Source organism: Pelodiscus sinensis, chromosome 2, assembly GCF_052426305.1.
Source record: "Pelodiscus sinensis isolate ZL-2025 chromosome 2, ASM5242630v1, whole genome shotgun sequence".
Taxonomy (NCBI): Eukaryota; Metazoa; Chordata; order Testudines; family Trionychidae; genus Pelodiscus; species Pelodiscus sinensis.
In genome coordinates this window covers 50857799-50879129 of record NC_143053.1, presented here as the reverse complement: position 1 = coordinate 50879129, position 21331 = coordinate 50857799, and the positions used below count along the sequence as shown (strand labels likewise).

Here is a 21331-nt window from a genome sequence, read left to right as displayed (position 1 = left end):
GAAGGGGAAAGAAGTACAGGAGAGTTGGCAGTATTTTAAAGAAGCCTTATTAAAGGCACAGGAAGAAACCACCCCGATGCGCAGCAAGAAAAGCAAATATGGTAGATGACCAGATTGGCTTACCAGGGAAATCCTTCGTGAGCTTAAACACAAAAAGGAAGCTTACAAGAAGTAGAAACTTGGGAGGATGAGTAGGGAGGAGTATAAATATATTCCTCGAGAATGCAGGGGAGTTATCAGGAAAGCGAAAGCGCAAATAGAATTGCAGCTAGCAAGGGATGTGGAGGGTAACAAGAAAGGTTTCTACAGACATGTTAGCAATAAGAGGGTGATCAGAGAGAGTGTGGGGCCCTTACTGTATGAGGGAGGTAACCTAGTGAAAGATGATGTGGAAAAAGCTGAAGTACTCAATGCTTTCTTTGCCTCTGTCTTCATGGACAAGGTCAGTTCCCAGACAAATGCACTAGGCAATGCAGTATTGGAAGGAGGTGAACAGCCCTTGGTGGGAAAAGAACAAGTTAGGAACTATTTAGAAAAGCTAAACATACACAAATGCATCTGAGGGTACTGAGAGAGTTGGCAAATGTCATTGTGGAGACTTTGGCCATTATCTTTGAAAACTCGTGGTGATTGGGAGAGATCCCAGATGATTGGAAAAAGGCAAATGTAGTATCTATCTTTAAAAAAAGGGAAGAAGGACAATCCAGGGAATTACAGACCTGTCAGCCTTACCTCAGTCCCCAGAAAAAATGATGGAGGGGATCCCCAAGGAATCCATTTTGAAACACTTGGAAGAAGTGAAAGCAATCAGGAATAGTCAACATGGATTCACAAAGGGCAAGTCATGCATGACCAATCTGATTAGCTTCTATAATGAGGTAACTGGCTCTGTGAATATGGGAAAGTCAGTAGATGTGATATACCTTGACTTTAGCAAAGCTTTTGATACGGTCTCCCACAATATTCTTGCCAGAAAGTTACGGGAATATGGATTGGATAAATGGACTGTAAGATGGATAGAAAGCTGGCTAGACTGTTGGGCCCAACGGGTAGTGATCACCAGCTCGATGTCAGGTTGGCGGTCAGTTTCTACTAGAGTGCCCCAAGGATCTGTTCTAGGACCAGTTTTGTTCAACATCTTTATTAATGACCTCGATGAGGGGATGGATTGCACCCTCAGCAAGTTCACAGAGGACACTAAGCAAGGGAGAAGAGGTAGATATGCTGGAAGGCAGAAATAGTGTCCAGAGTGACCTGGACAGATTAGAGGACTGGACCAAAAGAAATCTGATGAGGTTCAACAAGGACAAGTGTAGAGTCCTGCACTTGGGATGGAAGAATCCCAAGCATTGTTACAGGCTGGGGACCGAATGGCTAAGTAGGAGTTTTACAGAAAATGATCTGAGGATTATAGTGGATGAGAAGCTGGATATGAGTCAACAGTGTGCCCTTGTAGCCAAGAAGTATAATGGCATATTAGGGTGCATTAGGAGGAGCATTGCCAGCAGATTCAGAGAAGTGATAATTCCCCTTTATTCGGCTCTGCTGAGGCCACATCTGGAGTATTGTGTCCAGTTCTGGGGCCCCCACTATAGAAAGGATGGGGAGAGCGGTCCAGCAGAGGGCAACCAAAATTATTAGGAAGCTGGAGCGCATGACCTATGAGGAGAGAGTGATGGATTTGGGTTTGTTTAGTCTGCAGAAGAGAAAAGTGAGGGGGGATTTGATAGCAGCCTTTAACTTCCTGAAGGGAGGTTCCAAAGAGGATGGAGAAAGGCCATTCACAGTAGTGATGGATGGCAGAACGAGGCGCAATGGTGGCAGAACGAGGCGCAATGGTCTCAAGTTGTGGTGGGAGAGGTCCAGGTTGGATATTAGGAAAAACTATTTCACTAGGAGGGTGGTGAAGCACTGGAATGGGTTACCTAGGGAAGTGGTGGAATCTCCATCCCTGGAGGTTTTTAAGACTCAGCTTGACAAAGCCCTGGCTGGGTTGATTTAGTTGGGATTGGTTCTGCCTTGGGCAGGGGGCTGGACTTGATGACCTCCTGAGGTCTCGTCTAGCTCTGATTCATTTTGCCTCTACATTAGCAATGGGCAACCAAGAGTAGTAAGTGGACTGCATGAGTAGCCCTCCATCTTAGTTGGATGCAAGACTGTCATATCAAGACAGTCTTCTGGGACAGGGAAGTTTTGCTAACTGTGCTTGGCTACGTCTACACTGGCCCCTCTTCCGGAAGGGGCATGTAAATTTCAGCAGTCGTCGTAGGGAAATCCGCGGGGGATTTAAATATCCCCCGCGGCATTTAAATAAAAATGTCCGCCGCTTTTTTCCGGCTTTTAAAAAAGCCGGAAAAGAGCGTCTAGACTGGCCCCGATCCTCCGGAAAAAGTGCCCTTTTCCGGAGGCTCTTATTCTTACTTAAGAATAAGAGCCTCCGGAAAAGGGCACTTTTTCCGGAGGATCGGGGCCAGTCTAGACGCTCTTTTCCGGCTTTTTTAAAAGCCGGAAAAAAGCGGCGGACATTTTTATTTAAATGCCGCGGGGGATATTTAAATCCCCCGCGGATTTCCCTACGACGACTGCTGAAATTTACATGCCCCTTCCGGAAGAGGGGCCAGTGTAGACGTAGCCTTTGTGTACCTGTGCAGGGTCTGAGAATCATAGAACAATAGAACAGGAAGGGACCTTCAGAGGTCAAAGTCCAGTCCCCTGCCCTTACGGCAAGACCAAGCACCATCTAGATTGGTAGTCTCCAATCTTTTTGAAGAGGATGGAATTTCTGGTCAGGTCTGCCACATACTTTCCATTTGCAATGGGCCAGCTGATAGAGTGTGGAGCCAGGACCTCTTAGGAGGGTCTGAAATCTTACTCTACTTACCAACAAGAGGTTAAAAAAAAAAAAAACTTCATCTGAATCAATGAGGTTGTTTACATAATGAGGTTTCACTGCAAGGAGAGGGACTGAGCTGGTTCTTGATTGTATCCCACTGCTGGAAAGGTTTGATTATACAAATACTGTCAATTCAAGTACTAGAGTCTATCTTGGGTACTGATCACAAGGGCCCGAGACTCTTTTTGAAGCCACCATGGGGAGAATATCAGGAGTTCCATGTCACACACATTTTCTCTTCTCTGACATCATTTCCTGCAAGTGGAAGGCATGCTCCTTAGGGCAGTTGAACAAGCAAGGAAAATCACTAGTAAGAGCATTGAACAGTCAGGAGATGCTCCCCAAAGATCCATCCTACTTTTTAGGGGGAAGAAAGTCTGAGATCAGAAGCAGAAGGCCTTTCAATCTCACCCCTGTGCAAGGCTGTTATCATCTGGAAGCACTGCAAAAGCACCATCACTAGGGGCTAGGGAGACCTCAGACTTCTTCCCCTGAGTACTGTTAGCAAACTGGAGGAAGGAAACAAGCATTTTTACTGAAAAAGGAGCCTCAGAATGCACACAGAAAGCAACCTCTGGCTTTCCAGTGAAAGAGAACATGAGGATTTCCATCAAGTACATGATGCTTCAATGCATCAGCAGGGGGAGCGATCAATATATAGAAAAGAAAAATAGAGCAGAGAGATGTGGGTATCTCAGTATTTTAGAATAAGAATACTTACACACACACCCAAGATAGTATACTCCTAAAGAAAACAAATCTCACATGCAGCAAATATCTAATTTCAAATTTTTGGTTGCTTTGATGGTCCATTAGTTGTAAGTTAATTCTGAAACAGCTTGGCTTGCAAGGACAGAACAGTAATCACAAGCATTTGCTATCCATAAGATTATCTTTTAAAATTATTTCCAAAGAGGTATTCAATATAAAATGATCAACTCAGGTCAAGTGCATAAATTTGTAACCTTTATAATTTATATATGATTATGATTATCATACCACCTGTCCACTCTGGCTATGTCTACACTACAGGCTTCTTGTGCAAGAGAGCATCCACACTGCATGGATGCTTTCTCAAAAGAAAGCGTTGATAGCTATCCACAGAATGGCCACCAGGCACCTGTTCTTTTTTCTCTTTCCTGGTTTTGCGCAAAAACCCCGTTGCCCGTCCACACACATTTTTTTGCACAAGAACTCTTGAGCAAAAAGGAGTTATTCCTCATAGAAAGAGGAATAACTATTGTGCAAAACCCCCTCCGTTCTTCCGATTTTTTTGCACAAAACGCACTTGGAGTGTGGATACTCCATGAATTTTTGCACAAAAATGACCTTTTTTTGTAAACACTCTCTAGTGTAAACATAGCCTCAGTGAAAATGTGAAGCAAGCATAAACACTCTCAGCTAAACAAGATAATTCCCTAATTAAACATACAGTACTAAATTCAATCTTATGATAGCTTATCATACTCCTCTGCTTATCAAAAGTCCAAGCAATCCTTTTGAAATTATGTAAAGAATTATCTCAGTGAAATTGTCTAGTGACACATTTCAGTATCTAATTACATAAACATTTTGCTTGTTTTCATTAATTCTGTGCCTAACGAATATTTGATACTGTCTACTGTGGTTTGAAGTTATACTTACATTATTTTTAACAATAGCCTTAATATTTTCTATTTTTATGTGCTTACTGGATTCATTTTGATGGTTTATATATTCACTGATTAAATGCTGGCCCCACTGAAGTCAATTCTAGTTTTAATACTGATATCATTGCAGTCAGGATTTTCATCTTTGAAATATTTCTTTATGAAAAATTGGTGACCGTAAAAAAAAAGTTTTTTTTTCCCCTCTTCACAAAGTTCAAGCAACAGAAGTTGATCTACTGTATCTCAGTTTCCTGCCTTCATTAGTTTTATTGTCAAACAGTGAATACCACCCACCCCTGTACTTTTAATACTGTGAGACAAATGTCATCACAATCATTATTATTCCAAATTTGAAAGCTTGGCAAATTGCCAAATGGTGAAAGTGATCAAATTACACATTGTTCATCATTACTGAAAAAAGCATAATGCTTGGCTTTTCTGTTCTGCGATAAGCTACAGCCTATAGCAGAAGTCTGTGAGAGCTAAGCTGATTAATAATCACTTCAGATATTTAAACATTTTGCTTTAACATTTCATATTTGCAATTGTATGTGAACACCAGAGTTTCCCTTACTCTGCCATCTTTCTGTATTCTTTTGAATTAATTAAGCATTAGGAATGGCCCAACTGCTTACTGCTCTTTTAAAAACAAAGCACCCCTTGATAAATTTTACAAATATTATATCCCTATACTGTACTGATACTCGAGGGCTTTTATCATGAGTACAACATATGTTCTCACTTATGCAGAAAGTGTCTATTACTGTTCAATCTAATTATTACCACACAGTACCCACTTCTCAAAAGATAGTTCACTGACAGTAAATTTTAAATGTTTGGATTGTAAATAAACTAAAATCAAGATCAAAGAGTTACTTTGTTAATCTCACTCCAGTCTATAACAATTGAAGGATCCTGTATACTCATGCAATGGGGCACTCCCCTTTTGAATGACTTGGTGCGGTACTATAGTCCTTTCTTACCCCAGCAACTGACCTTGGGAGGGGGTCTTCAATAGCTTGCCTCTTCAACTAAGTCACAAAATCCAAATGAGCTGCTTCCAGGGCATCAAAGAATCCAGCAAACAAAACAGTCTCTTTGCCTTTAGGGTCTTCAGATGATTCTGGACTCTTTAAATGCAGCTCTTTGTTTCAGCTCCCAAGTGAATCCTGCCCTTTTTGGTCTTTTGGCTACAAAAGCACACTCTTGTTCACTCTTCTAGTCTCAAACAGGAATTGACATACTAAGTCCTGCAACTTCTTTTATCTGAGCATACTGGGTTTTGATTGGCTGCTTCTGGGAGGCCTCTCTAGGAGGCCTTCTGTCTTCACTGCTCTTTTCTTAGAGTGTAATGTAGCAGAATCACAGTGCCTCCTATAGACTATGTCTAAACTACAGGGTTTTTTCGAAAAAACTTCATCAGTGTCTAGACTGCCGCCGCGTTCTTTCGAAATTAAATCAAAAGAACGTGGCAGTTTTTTCAACAGTGGTAAACCTCGCTTTACGAGGAAGAATACATTTTTTCGAAAGAGCTCTTTCAAAAAAAGTGTTCTTGACTGCAAACAGGGCTTTTTCGAAAGAGAACATCCAGATTGCCTGGGTGCTCTCTTTCGAAAAAGTGGATTGCTTTTTCAAAAAAAAGTTGTGGCTGTCTAGACGATCTCTTTTGAAATAAGTGTGTAGTCTAGATGTACCCATAGAGAGCAAGCGGCAAATGCCAGGTGCACCCCATCACTGCACCACATTGCGTTTCAAGCTGCTCTATAATTTCACTTACAATTTTTTGTTTTTACATATTGGTAGTTTTCCAAAACCTTCCTTTTCAGTGTTGAGACTTTTATACCTGGGATGTGACCAAAGGGATGGGCGTTCTGTTTTTGTTTTAAAGGTCAGCAAAATATTTTCCTTTTAAGTTATGGAAAGGTAGAGTAAACACACATTCCCTGATGTCACCTTTACACACCTTTTCCCTTCCCCCTAGCTTTGAAAAATATCTAGATTATATATTTAAAAAAAGGTAATAGCAAAAACAGTAAGAATTTTGTCATTGACTTGCATGTAAAAATTGTACCCTAGGATCAGTAAATTGATTGATTTTTGACATGTAGCACAAACATATTAATTTCTCATTGAGAACTAGAACCACTTCTTTTCTTGTGTATGGTAAAAGGGTTTTTAATGTTAGAAGCAATCAAAAAATAACTTCTGGATATCCTCATCAGGCAACTACTAAGACTTAGCAGCTACTCATGAATTGACCTGGTACAACAGCTAGCTATTTATCAAAAATACTTTCATGTCATGACCCATCATCACAGTATGTTATTTCCCCGCAGTTTTACAGTATTTCCTGTACTTATTCATGTAAAATTCCCATGAGGTAGGCCAGCATTATAATCCCCGTTATACAGATGAGAAACCCTGGCAGACAGAGGCTACTTGTCTTGCCAAAAGTCACTCAAGAAGCATGCAGTGGCACAAGAGTAACATTGGAAATCAGCTGTTCATGGCTGTTCCAGCTCTGAAAAGGAGAGAGGAGCAGGGATGGAGCACAAATCAGACAATTCATGGTGCTTCAAAAGTGCTGAGATGGATGGAGAGAAGTAGGAAGTGTGTGGATCCAGTGCCCGCGAGAGGCACATGGGGGAGAAGGACAGACAGAGGGTCAGCAGGCAGCTGTGGCCCCCTGAGATGAAGGAAGGCCACTCATGTAGCCCACTCACTCTTCTTGGTTGCCCATCACTGCTGTAGTATACACACCTTACATACAGGCCCAGAGCTCCCGGCCACAGGCCACCACTGTCACTCAGGATCACACAGAGTTTCCTCCCCTCATTTCTTTTTTTTTGCATGTGTCCCCCATGAGGTGAAGGGAAATAAAAAATGGGTTTGTGATCAATTTTGCTTTTTTGGTGTACAAAAATAGCCTGAAAACAGAAAGGAAATTTTTACTTGTTTGAGTTTTTCTCTTAGGCCAGGTCTACACTAGACCTGGAAGGTTGGCTTAAGGTACACAACTCCAGCTATGTAAAATATGTAAAATATGTAGCTGGAGTCGGCTTACCTTAAGCAGGGCTTAGCGCCATCACCACTGGGGGAGGCTTCCCTCACTCCATGGTACTATGAGGTTTACTGATGCCTACTGGAGCTGCCCTCAACATTCGATTTGCAGGTCTATACTAGACCTGCTCAATCAAACACCAGAATGTAGATCTTCGGTGTGGAGAGTGAAGACGTGCCCTTAGAAAATACCAGAAAATTCAGATTCCCTTTTTTTGTGGAGCATTTATGTAACTCAAACACATTCATGTCTTGACATGCAGAAAGGTTTGTTTTTCAATCATACTGGTTAAACATAATTGAAAAGCTGCAGTAAGATACAGGCTAATAGAGTGTAAATCCATTTAACTGAGGAAGTGAAGTGTTTAATTCATAACCAAAAAAGCTGAGCTGTACTCCAAACTGTTTTAAATAGATAATAAAAACATACAAGCACCAAGATTATAACAATCTGAATAGTTTTGTTTCCTTGACATCACAAGTTTCATAACTATAATTATTCTCAAGCCATCCACAGTCTTCAAGAATAGGCAATGCCTGAATTTTTAATTGTAAAAGCATCAACAAGCTTCTCTGCCTTCAAGCCTACTAAAGATACTAAACTTACAAGCCCTTCTTTTAGGGGAAGGGAATAGGTCTCATTCTGTATGTGTAAAGTACTATGTCAATTTACATGGATGCACAATTGATTTTAATTTCCATTGCTAATTACTATACGGTCAACACAGCAGGGCTACGTCTACACTGGCCCCTTTTCCGAAAGGGGCATGCTAATTTTAAACTTCGTAATAGGGAAATCCGCGGGGGATTTAAATATCCCCCGCGGGATTTAAATAAAGATGTCCGCCACTTTTTTCCAGCTTGTAGAAAAGCCGGAAAAGAGCGTCTAGACTGGCCCGATCCGGCCTGATCCTCCGGAATAAAGTAGGAATAAGAGATCCTCCGGAAAAGGGCTTTATTCCGGAGGATCGGGCCAGTCTAGACGCTCTTTTCCGGCTTTTCTACAAGCCGGAAAAAAGCGGTGGACATCTTTATTTAAATCCCGCGGGGGATATTTAAATCCCCCGCGGATATCCCTATTACGAAGTTTAAAATTAGCATGCCCCTTTCGGAAAAGGGGCCAGTGTAGACGTAGCCCAGGAGTATACCTCAGTTTCCTCTGGTCAGTTTAACTGGAGAGCACAATGCTAACTCAGTATATAGGGCTTCATCTAACAGTCTGCATCACTATTCAGAAAGCTTATATAGCTAAAATCTTACCCACTAAAATAAAGAGATTTAGGTTTGCAAATGTTACCCTATTGAAATTCCCCTTCAATAGGGGAATTTCCACTGACTGAGGGAGCACACACAACTACTTAACAGAAATGCATAAACTCATTTTGTCCAAGTCTCAACCACTCACACACTATAAGTTTAAAAGTTTCAATTAAACCATGGCAATGTCTACATGACAAACCTGAGTCAATGCAAGTTGTGTTCACATACAGCTACTGTAGTCTATGTATCACTTGGCTGCAGGCGTCAGCATTATGCATATTCACCAGGTCTGCTTGTGTCAATTCACAATGCAATACATCAGGGATAATTATCCCAGTGGACCACAAGCAGCTATTTAGTACAACACTTTTTGGGATTTTTGGCACAGTGTTATGGGACAGAAATGGGTCACCCAGCGATCTCAGAGCCTGCATGCAACTTTCTCCCTTTCATAATGCCATCCTTATCCCATAATTTCCATGGCTTTGTTTTTAAATTCCCCTCTACGTTGTCACCATCTGTGACAGATGTATGGAGCTTGCAGAATTCTGCACTGTTCTCATGAACATAGCAAAAATAGGTGCAGATTTTAGCCCAAAGCTACAGCCCCATGGGAAATACTGGAACAATGAGGGACAATTTCTTCAAGGAGAATTTATTGAGGACATAGTGAAAAAAAACAATTCAAGATGGTTGTTAGCATTCACAGAACAAATGCAGATGATGGAACACTGGTCTAGGTCCAAAAATTAAGCACTGACTAGGTGGGATTGCATTGTGATTCAGATTTGGGATGCCAAGGTGTGCCTGAAGAACTTTCAGATGCAAAACACCACATTTCCACACAATTGCCAAGCTTGTCTGTCCTCCCCCACAGGTACATCAGAATGGGAATTGCATGGACAGTAAATAAGACTGGGTGATGATCACACTCCAGAATCCTGCCACAGTGGATTGCTACCAATCAGCGGAAAATCATTTTGGAGTTGGAAAATTCTTGATATGTAGGACTGTGACCCTGAGCCATGTGTAGGACAGTGGTCTCCAACCTTTTCACGCATGAGATCACTTTTTGAATTTAAGTGCAATCCAAGATCTTCCCCCTTTAGTTGTCTCTTTTCCAACTGAAAAGTCCTGGACTTCTTAATCTCTCCTCATATGGCAGCCATTACATACCCCTAACCATTTTTGCTGTCCCTTTCTGAACTTTTTCCAATGCTAGGATATCTTTTTTGAGATAAGGTGACAACATCTGCATGCAGTATTAAAGATATGGACATTCCATGAATTTATTATATAGGGTAAATAAGATATTCTTGGTCTTATTCTCTATCCCCTTCTTAATAATTCTGAACATTCGTTTTGCTTTGTGGAACATTACTGTACAATGAGTGGATGTTTTCAGAAAACTATCTACAATGGTTCCAAGTTCTCTCCCTCAGGTGGTAAGAACTAATTTAGTCCCCATCATTTTATACATATAATTGGGTTTATGTTTTCTAATATGCATTACTTCGCATTTATCAACATTAAATTTCATCTATTTTGTTGCCTAGTCACCTAGTTTGTGAGATCCTTTTGAAGCTCTTCACAGTCTGCTTTGGTCTTAACTATCTTGAGCATTTTTTTATCATTTGCAAATTTTGCCACCTTACTGTTACCCCTTTCTCCAGATCATTTATCAATATGCCAAATTGGATTGGTCCCGGAATGAACCCTGGGACATACCTCTAGTTACCGCTCTGCATTCTGAAAATCGACAATTAATTCCTACCCTTTGTTTCCTGTCTTTTAACCAGTTATCAATCCATAAAGGGCCTTCCCTCTTATCCCATGATAACTTACTTTGCTTAAGAGCCTTTGGTGAGGAACCTTGTCAAGGGCTTTCTGGAAATAAGTACACTGTATCCACTGGGTTCTTTGTCCACATGCTTATTGACAGCCTCAAATAATTCCACTGGATCGGTGAGGCATGATTTCCTTTTACAAAACCCATGTTGACTCTTCCCTATCAAATTATGTTCATCTATGTGTCTGACAATTCTGTTCTTTACTATAGTTCCAAATTATTTGCCCAGTACAGAAGTTAGACTTACTGGTCTGAAAATACCAGGAGTATCTCCAGAGCCCATTTTAAAAATTGGTGTCACATTAGCTATCCTCCAGTCATTTGCAATCTGCAGTCTGTTCATAAATTGCTATGGTTTGACAGATGGTCCACAGCTGTGCCAGCACAACCTCTTCTCCCCACAGACCCAGGAGACCTAATACCACCTGTCTACTTCATGCAGGAGCGCACCTAGTGTGTGGAGCCAGAGTGGTCAGTTGGACAGTTACTCATAAGAAAGGTGAGTACCTAAGAGTGCTCACCAAGCATGGCATTTCAAAAACAGGCCAGAGTTTGGAGGTAGAGGCAGGAAGAGAGGTCTGGTTTCCAGTCTCTGTGACCCCTGGCCAGTGGAGTTTACAATTTTGACCAGACCAGTCACAGTCACATGAAATGGGGCATTGTGGGTTAGCCGCTGGAGAACTGTTAGGCTAGGTGGTGGCTCATTAGATATGCAAATGCGGCTCAGCGATAGTCCACACTTAGCCTCATTTGCATATTTCTGGCACAAGAACCCACCATTGTAGACATAGCCTTAGGGTTGACAGAGGTAATGGAGCATCTTACAGGTTGACCGTGGATCCCTACCGTACAGGGAGGTGGTTTTTACTGCACCACTTATGGCAGTAAAGAGGGCACATATGCTGATTGGACACAAAACTGAACATAAACATATGTATACATTGGTTGATTCAAGGTGACTTATGTCAGCTTATCTAGGCCTGATCTACTATAAAAAGTACTCAATTTCTGTGGCGCTTTAGAGCAGTGGAAACAACCTGTTGCCCGAGGGTCACAAGTGGTCTATTTGGGTTCTATAGCTCACAAGACATTTTGTTTACTGTTGCCCATGCACAGAGTTGCCAGATTCTGCTGGTTCTCAGTCATGCAGTTCTTTTCCTACTGGTATTATTAAAGTGACATGCACTCAGAGCATGGGCATGTGAAGTGAGGTGCATGCTGATTGCATACAACATTGATGATGAGAGCCATGCAGCCAATCAAAGTGCTGCTACGGTTCAATCTGTACACCCCACAAAATTCTAGATATGCAAGCACAGTTAGCAAAACTATCCTATCCCAGGAGACCGTCTCAGTTATGACAATCTTACAGCGCACTACGATGAAGGAGGGCCACTCATGCTGCCTACTCACCAGCTTTGGTTGCCCCTCACTGCTTTAGAGAGACTGTTGAAAGAAGCAACAGGGGGAAAGAGAGAAATTCTACTGAAATATAAAAACACCTCCCCCCACACAAACACACCACACCTCCAACAAAAATACAATACACCTAATTTGTGCCAGCCTACCTTTGGGAGTTCTCTTATCTTCAATAAATTATCAGGCTTCTCTTTACTGTGGCAGTTGAGGGCACCATAGATGCTCAGACTCACAGCCTGTCCACATATAACTGAAAGAGGCTGGCAGCAAAGCACTCTCAGCAAGGGGTTGTTGATTTTGGTTCTTGGCCCACCAGACAGATTTGATGATTAAGACTCACCTCAAGCCTTACCTATTTTCCCAGGCATTTCTTGCTGACAAAGGGAGAGGATGTCTGTGGTGGCGGAAGAGCTGGGAGACGTTGAAGTTGGAAATGCTGTTTAACTGGCAGAAGTAAGTGGGGGAAGACTTATATATGCGTAAAGATTTCTGAATAGAACCCCTTGGAAGAAGTGTCTTATAAATTCAATTCGAAATTTATTTTATAGCATATTAATTTTATTTGTAATCTTTCTTTAAATACACACATGTATTCAACCTGGGGAAAAGATCTAAAAACTAACTAGTTTTACAACCTTATAAAAAAATCAGTTGAGATCGGTGGATCTTTGAATGCACCAAAATTCCCCCATCCTTACTAAATCAGGAATGACACACAAATCAGTCTGCCCAATCCATGCATTAGGATTCTTTTACAAATTGTTGCAGTTAGTTTAATGTTCAACCCCTATCAGATAAATATTCAGTTACAAAACTAAACAGAAAGCCACAGCAAACTTCAGAAATGATGTATGAGCCAGTCCTGGCAAGCTAACCTGCTCATTAGCAAAATGAAATGAAACTGGAATCCATAAAACCAGGGTAGCCAATGGGATTGTTGGGCCTGGGCAATATAGATGAGGGGGCCCAGCTTTTCATCCCCAAAAAGGGCAGGGCCTTGGGTGGAAGGGGTGGGGTGGGTGTTCCAGCCCCCTGCACTACCCAGAGGGTGTGGCAGTCCTCCCCACCCTGCCCCTCACAACTAGCTGGAGCACACTGCATGGAGGCCTCCAGAGCGTGCCGCATGGAGGCCTCTAAAGGGCCTGGGACTCCTGCCACCACCGCTGTCACAGTTGCCTTCTTCCCCCCTCCACCCATCAACGGACCTGCATGAAACTCTGTTATTTACTAAACATGGAGGACTAAGTTCTAACTGTAGGCCCACTGAACTCCCATTGGCTTTATGTACGCATGAGAGTAAAAAAATAGTGTATGTATCTGAGGGCTGAAAATGCCCTTTGGTATTCCTCCTCACCAAGGGTATTCTCACCAGCCAGGCCCCCTTTCAATTCTCTGTTGATAACAACTGTATGTTACTATTGGTATAAGCTTACCATATCAAGACTTCAGCCTCAAAACACATACTCGATTATTTATGATCTCTTGGGTTTTAATATAGTGAGCACAGACCATAACACCAGTCCATCACAATTCCTGTAACTTACTGAAAAATTTACAGGGATTCAATAGCATTCACTCAGAAGATTACATGAGCACAGTAAAAATTAGTCTGTGCTTCTAGATATCCAATATTAGCAACTCCTCCAATATATTAATTTGTCTAATTTCAAATGGCTGCTATTATAGCTGAAAATTCATCTTCAACTATGTCACTAAAGAGCAGTTTCATAGGCAAACTGAAGTTATACAATCAGCAACCTAGTATTTATTGTTCTCACATGCATAAGGGTCTGATAACATAAGACCCTGGAAATGTCACTAAACAAGAGCACATGACTATCCCTCTTTACTTCCTTAGTTTCCATTTCTCTCTTCCACCACATACAATCCACATGTCTCTTCTAAGGCTGTAGCAGGCATAAACTACCCTCCATTCTCTCTTGGCTCTGGGGAAGGGGGGGCAAAGACTCCCCACACTTCCTCACCCCCTGGCCAATCAGGGTCTGTGAGAGGGCACACAAGAAGTCTCCTAGCCCTGCCACTTCTGCCTGAGGCTCTGCCCCTTCTGGGGCAGCCCGGGGCTACTTCAGAAATTTGTGAAAGTGGCCCCCTTTTAAAAAATACTGCCCACCTCTGTGCAAGATAGACCTACTTGGCCAAACATAACCCACCAGAACAGAAGATAAGGACATACTATGAGGAGTCACACACTAGAAAGAAATGAGGTAAAATGGTTTTATTAAAAAAATCCTCAAATATATATTTTATTAATTTCACCACTATATATCAATTCATTAAAAACCTATTCAAATATATTCAGATGAATATTAGTGAAAATCAAATGTAATCAATTTTTTTTCTTTATTTTCCACGAGCTCTACTAACTATAGTTTCTTTGTTTGCATGTTCTATCAACTTTCACTCCCTGACATAATGTTACTTTCCTATAACAGACTGTGGTATGCAACTTTATGACTTCTCTTTAGTGTCTCTGTCATCCTCTCCCTCCACACTTTAAAATATGTTTAATAGAAAGCTGATTGATGCTGTCACCATTAAATACAGAACACAGCTATTTTATCTTATATTGGAGAGGGCATGGCTTTGAGGGTATGATGGCACAAGCAGTTTTCAATAGTCAATAATTAGCTATCAAATATTTTTTCAAGCCCTAACTCCAATGCCAACAAATAGCACTACTGCAATTCACCCAGTTAAACTATTCTATGAAGGCCACTTGGAATCCTCAGCTAATGTAAAATTATTTGATCCTTCAATATCAAGCTGACAGACACATTATAGATACCTACAAGAGACAACCAGAATGTCGCACCTCTCCTATTGAATGATGTTCTTGGAGACAGTACATTGCAACCTCACTGCATGGAATGCACTGAAAAAACAGTTTCCAGGATTTGAATTGTATTTTATGAAGTCCATCCAGATTTAGGTCCTGACTACATTTGAAATCATATTTAGCAGGAGTCATTTCAATAGCTGACAATAAAGGTGACCCCAGTTGATAAGAGTCCACAGTTCTGAGGGCTGGGCACAGGAGATAGAATGTTTTTGGTCACAGGCCTTTGGTTCCATGATTTGTCAAGAATCCAAATTTGCTGACCTTTAGTACATGATGCAAGGCCTATTTGCTCCTGTGGTTTTGGGATCAGAGTGTGATAGAATACTATTCTGAGTTCATCCTGTTTATTTTTAATGTGTTGTGTTTTTAAATTATTGTACCAGAGCCCTGAGAATTGATTTATGGGCGCATGTGTTTATCATTCACTAAATAAGGACATTCCCACTTATATATCTGTACATGTTAAACTTTAACTCACTGCATTGTTTTATAATATTTAGTCAATAAAACATTGAAACCAAGCACCTTGACATCTGTGCATACGCTCTTCTAATTTATGAACACCTATGAAACAATATGAAAGCCACTGCTCAGTGAGAAACATAACACTTTAGACCAAGACGACGCACTGAAAAGTGTCTGATCAAAGCAAAGTTACTCACTGGTGTGATCTCTGTATAAAGCTCATGTGTTTGTCAGTGTATACTGAGCACATATATCCAATCAATGTAAGACAGAAACCCTCACATGTATTCACATGGCACAGTTTTCAAAAGCATGTGCATATTGATTGCTAACACAGAAAATAGTATATTCAGGAAATCCGCACTGTATGCAGTTAATAGATATAATATTCTGACATTTAAATTTTACAGAATTTCATTTTAGAACTTCCCCAATAGTTTTTTTTCTCCCATATGATACAAGATTAAATTTGCCTCATTTCATATACTTTAAAGAGTCACTTTCTATGCCACCTACAAGAGACTTTCATAATTCTAATTTCAGTGGGATAGAGTGATTCATGGGATTAGTAATCTATCACAGGGCCCTTCATCTCTAGATTACCTGTTCAAGTGTCATGTACATCTGCAGCGATTGAGACTAAGTCTACACTAGATCTGGAAGGCTGGGTTAAGGTACGCAACTCAGCTATATAAAATACGTAGCTAGAGTTGGCTTCCCTTGAGTTTGGCACCATCCTTACAGAGGACAACTGCAAGGAGTACTAGCACCAACCAGAGCTACCCTCAGCGTTCAATTTAGCAGGTCTTAACTAGACCTGCTAAATCAAATGCCAGAGATAGATCTCGGGTGTGGCAAGTGAAGAAGTGGCCTGAGTAGTTACAAAGTGTCACCTACTTGGAAGCCTGAATAATACGGAATGATGGTCTCAGTCCAGATCACAGTGATGTATGAGAAAGGAATTTCACTAACAAATTACAGAGAGGGTCTGCACAACTGGAATTTACCTACCCTGGGCCTAAACAAAGACATTAACTTGTTGGTGTATTACAAAACCAGTTTTTCTTGCCTTTAACGTCTGCATTTCCACATAAAAAACTATGTATGGGACTCTTAATTAGCCTAACACTCTTAGAACAATCTGAGTAAGGATTCTAACACTTGAATAATGTAGAGCTGGGGTGGGGAACCTACAACGCAGGGGCCAGATTAGGCCCCCGACTTGCCTGGATCTGGCTCCTGAGGCTTGGGACCTTGCCCCTCCCAAAATCTACTAGCCTGCCCCCCCACCCCCCCGTAGGTTCTGGTGTGCAAGGAGAACGTGGGAAGTGTCTTTCTGCTTCTCAGTTGGGCACCACATCAGTAATGTGGAGTTTGGGGTTTTTTTTGCACTTCTCACTTTTGTGCAGGGGGTCAGCAGTCACCGATCCAAAAAAGGTTCCCCACCTATGGTGTAAAGATATCTTGCATTGTTGCTGCTTTTATTGTGATTTTTTTCTGTGGCTATGCAAAGGACTGATGTCAACCTGGCACTTTTCACAAATAAGGTTTTCATACGTATTCTTCGTTAGAAAATCATTAAATAGAATGTTTAAAACTAAAAATTGAATATATTGTCTGGCTTCAATACAAATGCCCCACAACATCTCTACCTTTCTATGTCCTAGATCCTGCAAAGACTTACTTTATACATATGCTTCACTTTACTACCATTATTATTATTTACCATAATTTATTTGACTCATTAAAATCAATAGAGTTACTCGTGGCAGTCAAGTTAGGAAGGTGTATAAACCTTTGCAGGTTCAGGGCCTAGAGAAATTTCTAAAGTGCTCATACAAGTCTTAATCCAGAGCACGTTGACTTCAATGGAAAGAATCACAGAGACTTTGATGGACTCTGAATCAGCCTCCACGCCAGCAGTTCTCAAACTTTTTGAGCTGAGTTCCTCCACCCTCTGAGGTACAATATTTAGTTGTGCCGAGTCTAATATCTGCCTTTCTCCCCTTGGTTTGCAGGTGGGAGGGGAGGCAGAAGGGGGGGGGGCAAGGTGTATGCAACTGTCTCTGGGGACAGAGCCAGAATTGGGCATGGAGGAATTGAAAATAATGCACAGGCTAAGTACCCCACTAAGATAAATCAGGAGGTGGCATACCCTACCCAAGTACCCCTCTCCTTCCCTACACACAGCTGTCATTGCTGCTCGCCTTCCTGCATGTCCCACAAAAACCTCTGGTTTAGGCACTGAGTAAATCTTAATATTTAAATAATATGGTATCAATTTTTTTTTTTAGAATCACCCATTTAATTCAATTTACCAGGGCTATCTGTAACCCTCATATGTGAACACTCCCTGACAATGTATCTCATCTGACACATAAGCACTTACATATTTACACCTGAAAAAAGAGGGATGATCAATATTAAGTTACAAATCCCTCATCATCATCTAAAGATAAATCTTAACACACACATTTAACAAGGTATTTGCTTTTTTAATATTGCAAACCAACCAAAATGTTAGAAGACTCCACCACATCCATTTTAATTGTAAGACTCCCACCATCACTTGGACTGCTTTTCCAAAATCCCCGATAACATGCTAAATTCCTACTTCAGAAAAAAAAATGGCTGTACCCACTATTTCAAAAACCAACAATCCCTTGTGAAATTGTACTGTAAACAACGTCTAAAAATCGCTTGTTGTTGTTATTAACCACACTGAGCACTAGTAAAGTAAAGCTTTGAGCTACTTTAGTACTTCTTGAGTACAGGACCATATTTGAAAGAGGATCACAGCTATCAACCTCATAAACAGCAAAACAGCTCATCATTTTCTACATTCATGCCTTACCCCTCCCGTTTCAAACAGCCAAGAACCAACAATACAGCTCCTTGTACCTAACCTAGGGATTATTTTACAGGTTGAGATTCCCTAGTTTATATCTTTGACTGTAATATTCCTGCAGTTTTCAACAGCATTTTTAAACTAAAGGAGTCCCTCTAGCCCAGAGGAAGGGGCAGCACACACAATGCCTCACTCTGTGCCCAAGCTTGCAGAACAGTGTGGCATCCACAACAGATACACCCAAACCTGAGAAGGGAGCAGCATCCCCCACTCCCCTGAGGGCGCCACCCTAGAGAACGAGGCAGCCTGGGGCACTGAGGGGGTGGTGCCCAGCCCTGAAGAACAGAATGGCACCCACAGTCCTCCCCTCAATGCCCCACTCCTCCTGCCTGAGAACGGGCGGCACCCCTGCCGATCCCTCCCCTGGCCTTTCGCCCATGCCCAGCCCAAGAGAAGAGGGTGGCGCTCATAGCAGGCTCCCCGGCTTCGCCCCCCAGAGGCGGTGGAGTCACAGCACCCAGTTCTCCCACCCCACGACCCGCTCCACACCCCACCCCGGGCAAGGGGCGGTTCCATCCCAGAGAAAGGGGCAGCCCGCCCCGCCTCTCGCTCCGGACCAGGGAGCGGCCGCCACCCCAGTCCGCCTGCAGGGCGGGGCCAGGCAGCGCACCCAGACCCCACGCCCGCCCCTCCCACCGGGCTCTCCAGCCCCAGCGCGGGACGCACCTTCAGGCTCCCCCTGCCGGGGCCCTTGGCGGGGATGGACAGCGGCGCAGGCGGGCTCCCCAAGCCGCCGTCCTCTTCATCTTCCTCCTCCACCTCCACCACCACGTCCTCGTCCTCCTCCTCCTCCTCCAGCGCCGCGGCGGAGCCCTCTCTGCGGGGCGGCCTCCAGCAGCCGCTCTCGGGCTTGGGGGCCCGGCCCCCGTCCGGCGGCTGCCCGCTCCGTCGCCGGCTGCCCAGGCTGGATCGCTTGGCCAAGCGGCGCGCCTGCATGGTGCGGAGCCCGGGACTCGCCTCAGCTCAGGGTGGCGGCCCCTGGCCGGCCACTCATAGACACCCGGGGCTCGGCAGGCGGCGGCGGCGCTCACAGGGGGGCAGAGCCGCGGGAAGGGGCAGTGGGGCGCTGCAGTGGGCGCGCGGCAGCCATGGGGCAGGCGAGTCCGGGTGGAATCGGCTCTAGAGGGGCACGGGCTCCCCACCCCCCGCGGCTTTCCCCACCTGCTCCCGCTGCCCTCGGCGCGGGCCTCCCCGTCCCCTCTGCCCCAGCTGTCGGCAGCGGTGCGCTCCTGCTTTACTAGCCTCTCCTTGCAGGCAGCCCGCTAGTCCCCTGCCCCAAAACCCGGACTGGATTCCTCGCGCTCACCGCTCAGCCGGGCGCTTCGCAGGAGAGCAATGGCCGTGCTCCAGCGTCTCGCCACCGCGCCTCTCCCACAGAGGGGAGGAAAGGGTCTCTGCTGCTTGAGAAAAGGAGCCCCAGCGAGATCGTTAGCAGTAGTTCCCATTGCCGCCTGCCTAGCCCCAGGGTGACACTTGAGGGATGCTGTCATTTAAATAAGCTATTACAAACACTTAGGGCTAGCAAATATCCACCATTAATAGAAACCAAACAGTCATTATTCGGCGGTTACACCTCTCATCCATAGCTCATTGGGATGGCATCATTCGTCTGAGTGCCAAAGCTCCCTACATTTTATCATAATTAACGTTATTTACAGCAGAAATAAAAAAAAAATCAGGAGTTAGCTAATAATCAGCAACGTGTATGTCTCATATGATCGAAAGGGTTAGAGAAGACACTCCAAGGTTTTTTTTTCAAACCCACCAGAGTATAGAATATTGTCCTAGTTTAATAATAGACTATAGTCTCTACTGATAACACTTTTATTGATTAAACATTTTTTCCATTTTTTTACTCTATTTTAAAAGGGACTCCCTGAATCAGTGTTACCAACAGTTTTAGAAAACAGTCCTGGATTTTGAAAACTTGTTCCAAAGAGCCAATGTTACAGGACTGTGGCAGCAGTTAGCATCCTCACTTCTGCTGTTCCCCTCCCTTCACTTTTAAATTTATTACTAAGCTGTTCATATATATAACTTTGTTTTCTCTCTACCTCCTGATTCTTGGGAATGGGTAGGAGGGAGAGGAGAGTTGGCTTACACCTTTCTCTAAAGCATTCTATGCTTGTGACAGTAACTGTGAATAGACTGACCATTGCTAATTCCTCTATAGCTAGTTCAATATATTTTCCCAAGAGAAATGAAACAGGTACTGCAATCACTTGACTCATTTTGCTGTAACACCTCTCCTTTATTAAATATAATGCAATGTTGTTTTGTTGCTTTACCACATGCTTAAAACACAATAGTAAGACTATGTAATGCAGCTAGATACATTGACACAATGACAAACATTTGCTCAGTTGGGGATTGACAAGTTTGACAATAATCATCATTGCTTAAATGTGCAGGTCTCTCATGTTCTTCCATATCACCTTATTATCTGGCTTTTTACCTCTGTTGCAAAAAGACAAAAATAACTCCCCCCTCCTCTCTTAATTTCTAACTACATAATTTGGAAAGCAAAATGGACTGTGTAAATGAAATCCAAATAAAAGTTTAAGTTTTGCTTTAAATATGACCTCAAAGCCACAAAAGGTTAAAGACTGAGTGAATCCACATGTAGAGTGCATTCATGTATATGAGATAGGGCTGTCAATTAATCAGTTAAACAATTAACTCAAAACAAATTAGTTTGACAAAAATTAATCCCACACGATTAAACAATAATATAATACCAATTTAAATTATAAATAGTTTAGATGGTTTTCTACAGTGCTCATGGAATGGTGATCAAAGCACAAAGAGGAATATAAATGTTTAGCATAGTTGGCACGTACATACCTTGAAATGCTGGCTACAACAGTGCCATGCCAACGTCTGTTCTCACTTTTAGGTGACATTGTAAATAAGCAGGCAGCATTATCTCCCTGTGATGGGGTGTCTGCCTCACACTGGCCCTTTAAGA

The 21331-nt window shown here is 42.7% G+C and overlaps 1 protein-coding gene across 3 annotated transcripts in view; it reads right to left on the bottom strand.

Annotated features, from left to right (window-relative positions):
- ZNF704 (zinc finger protein 704) overlaps positions 1-21331 on the bottom strand; it is a 203341-nt gene that overhangs the window by 145848 nt on the left and 36162 nt on the right. For 2 of the 3 annotated variants that reach the window (XR_016348708.1, XM_075920470.2), the window contains exon 1: positions 19030-19625. The exons of the other annotated variant lie outside the window; for it this stretch is intronic. Coding sequence is in view for 1 of the 2 variants with exons in the window: in XM_075920470.2 (XP_075776585.1) it covers positions 19030-19299 (270 nt within the window). In the remaining variant the exon portion in view is untranslated. Of the gene's footprint in view, positions 1-19029; positions 19626-21331 lie in introns of those variants that run through there. 3 annotated transcript variants of the gene reach the window in all.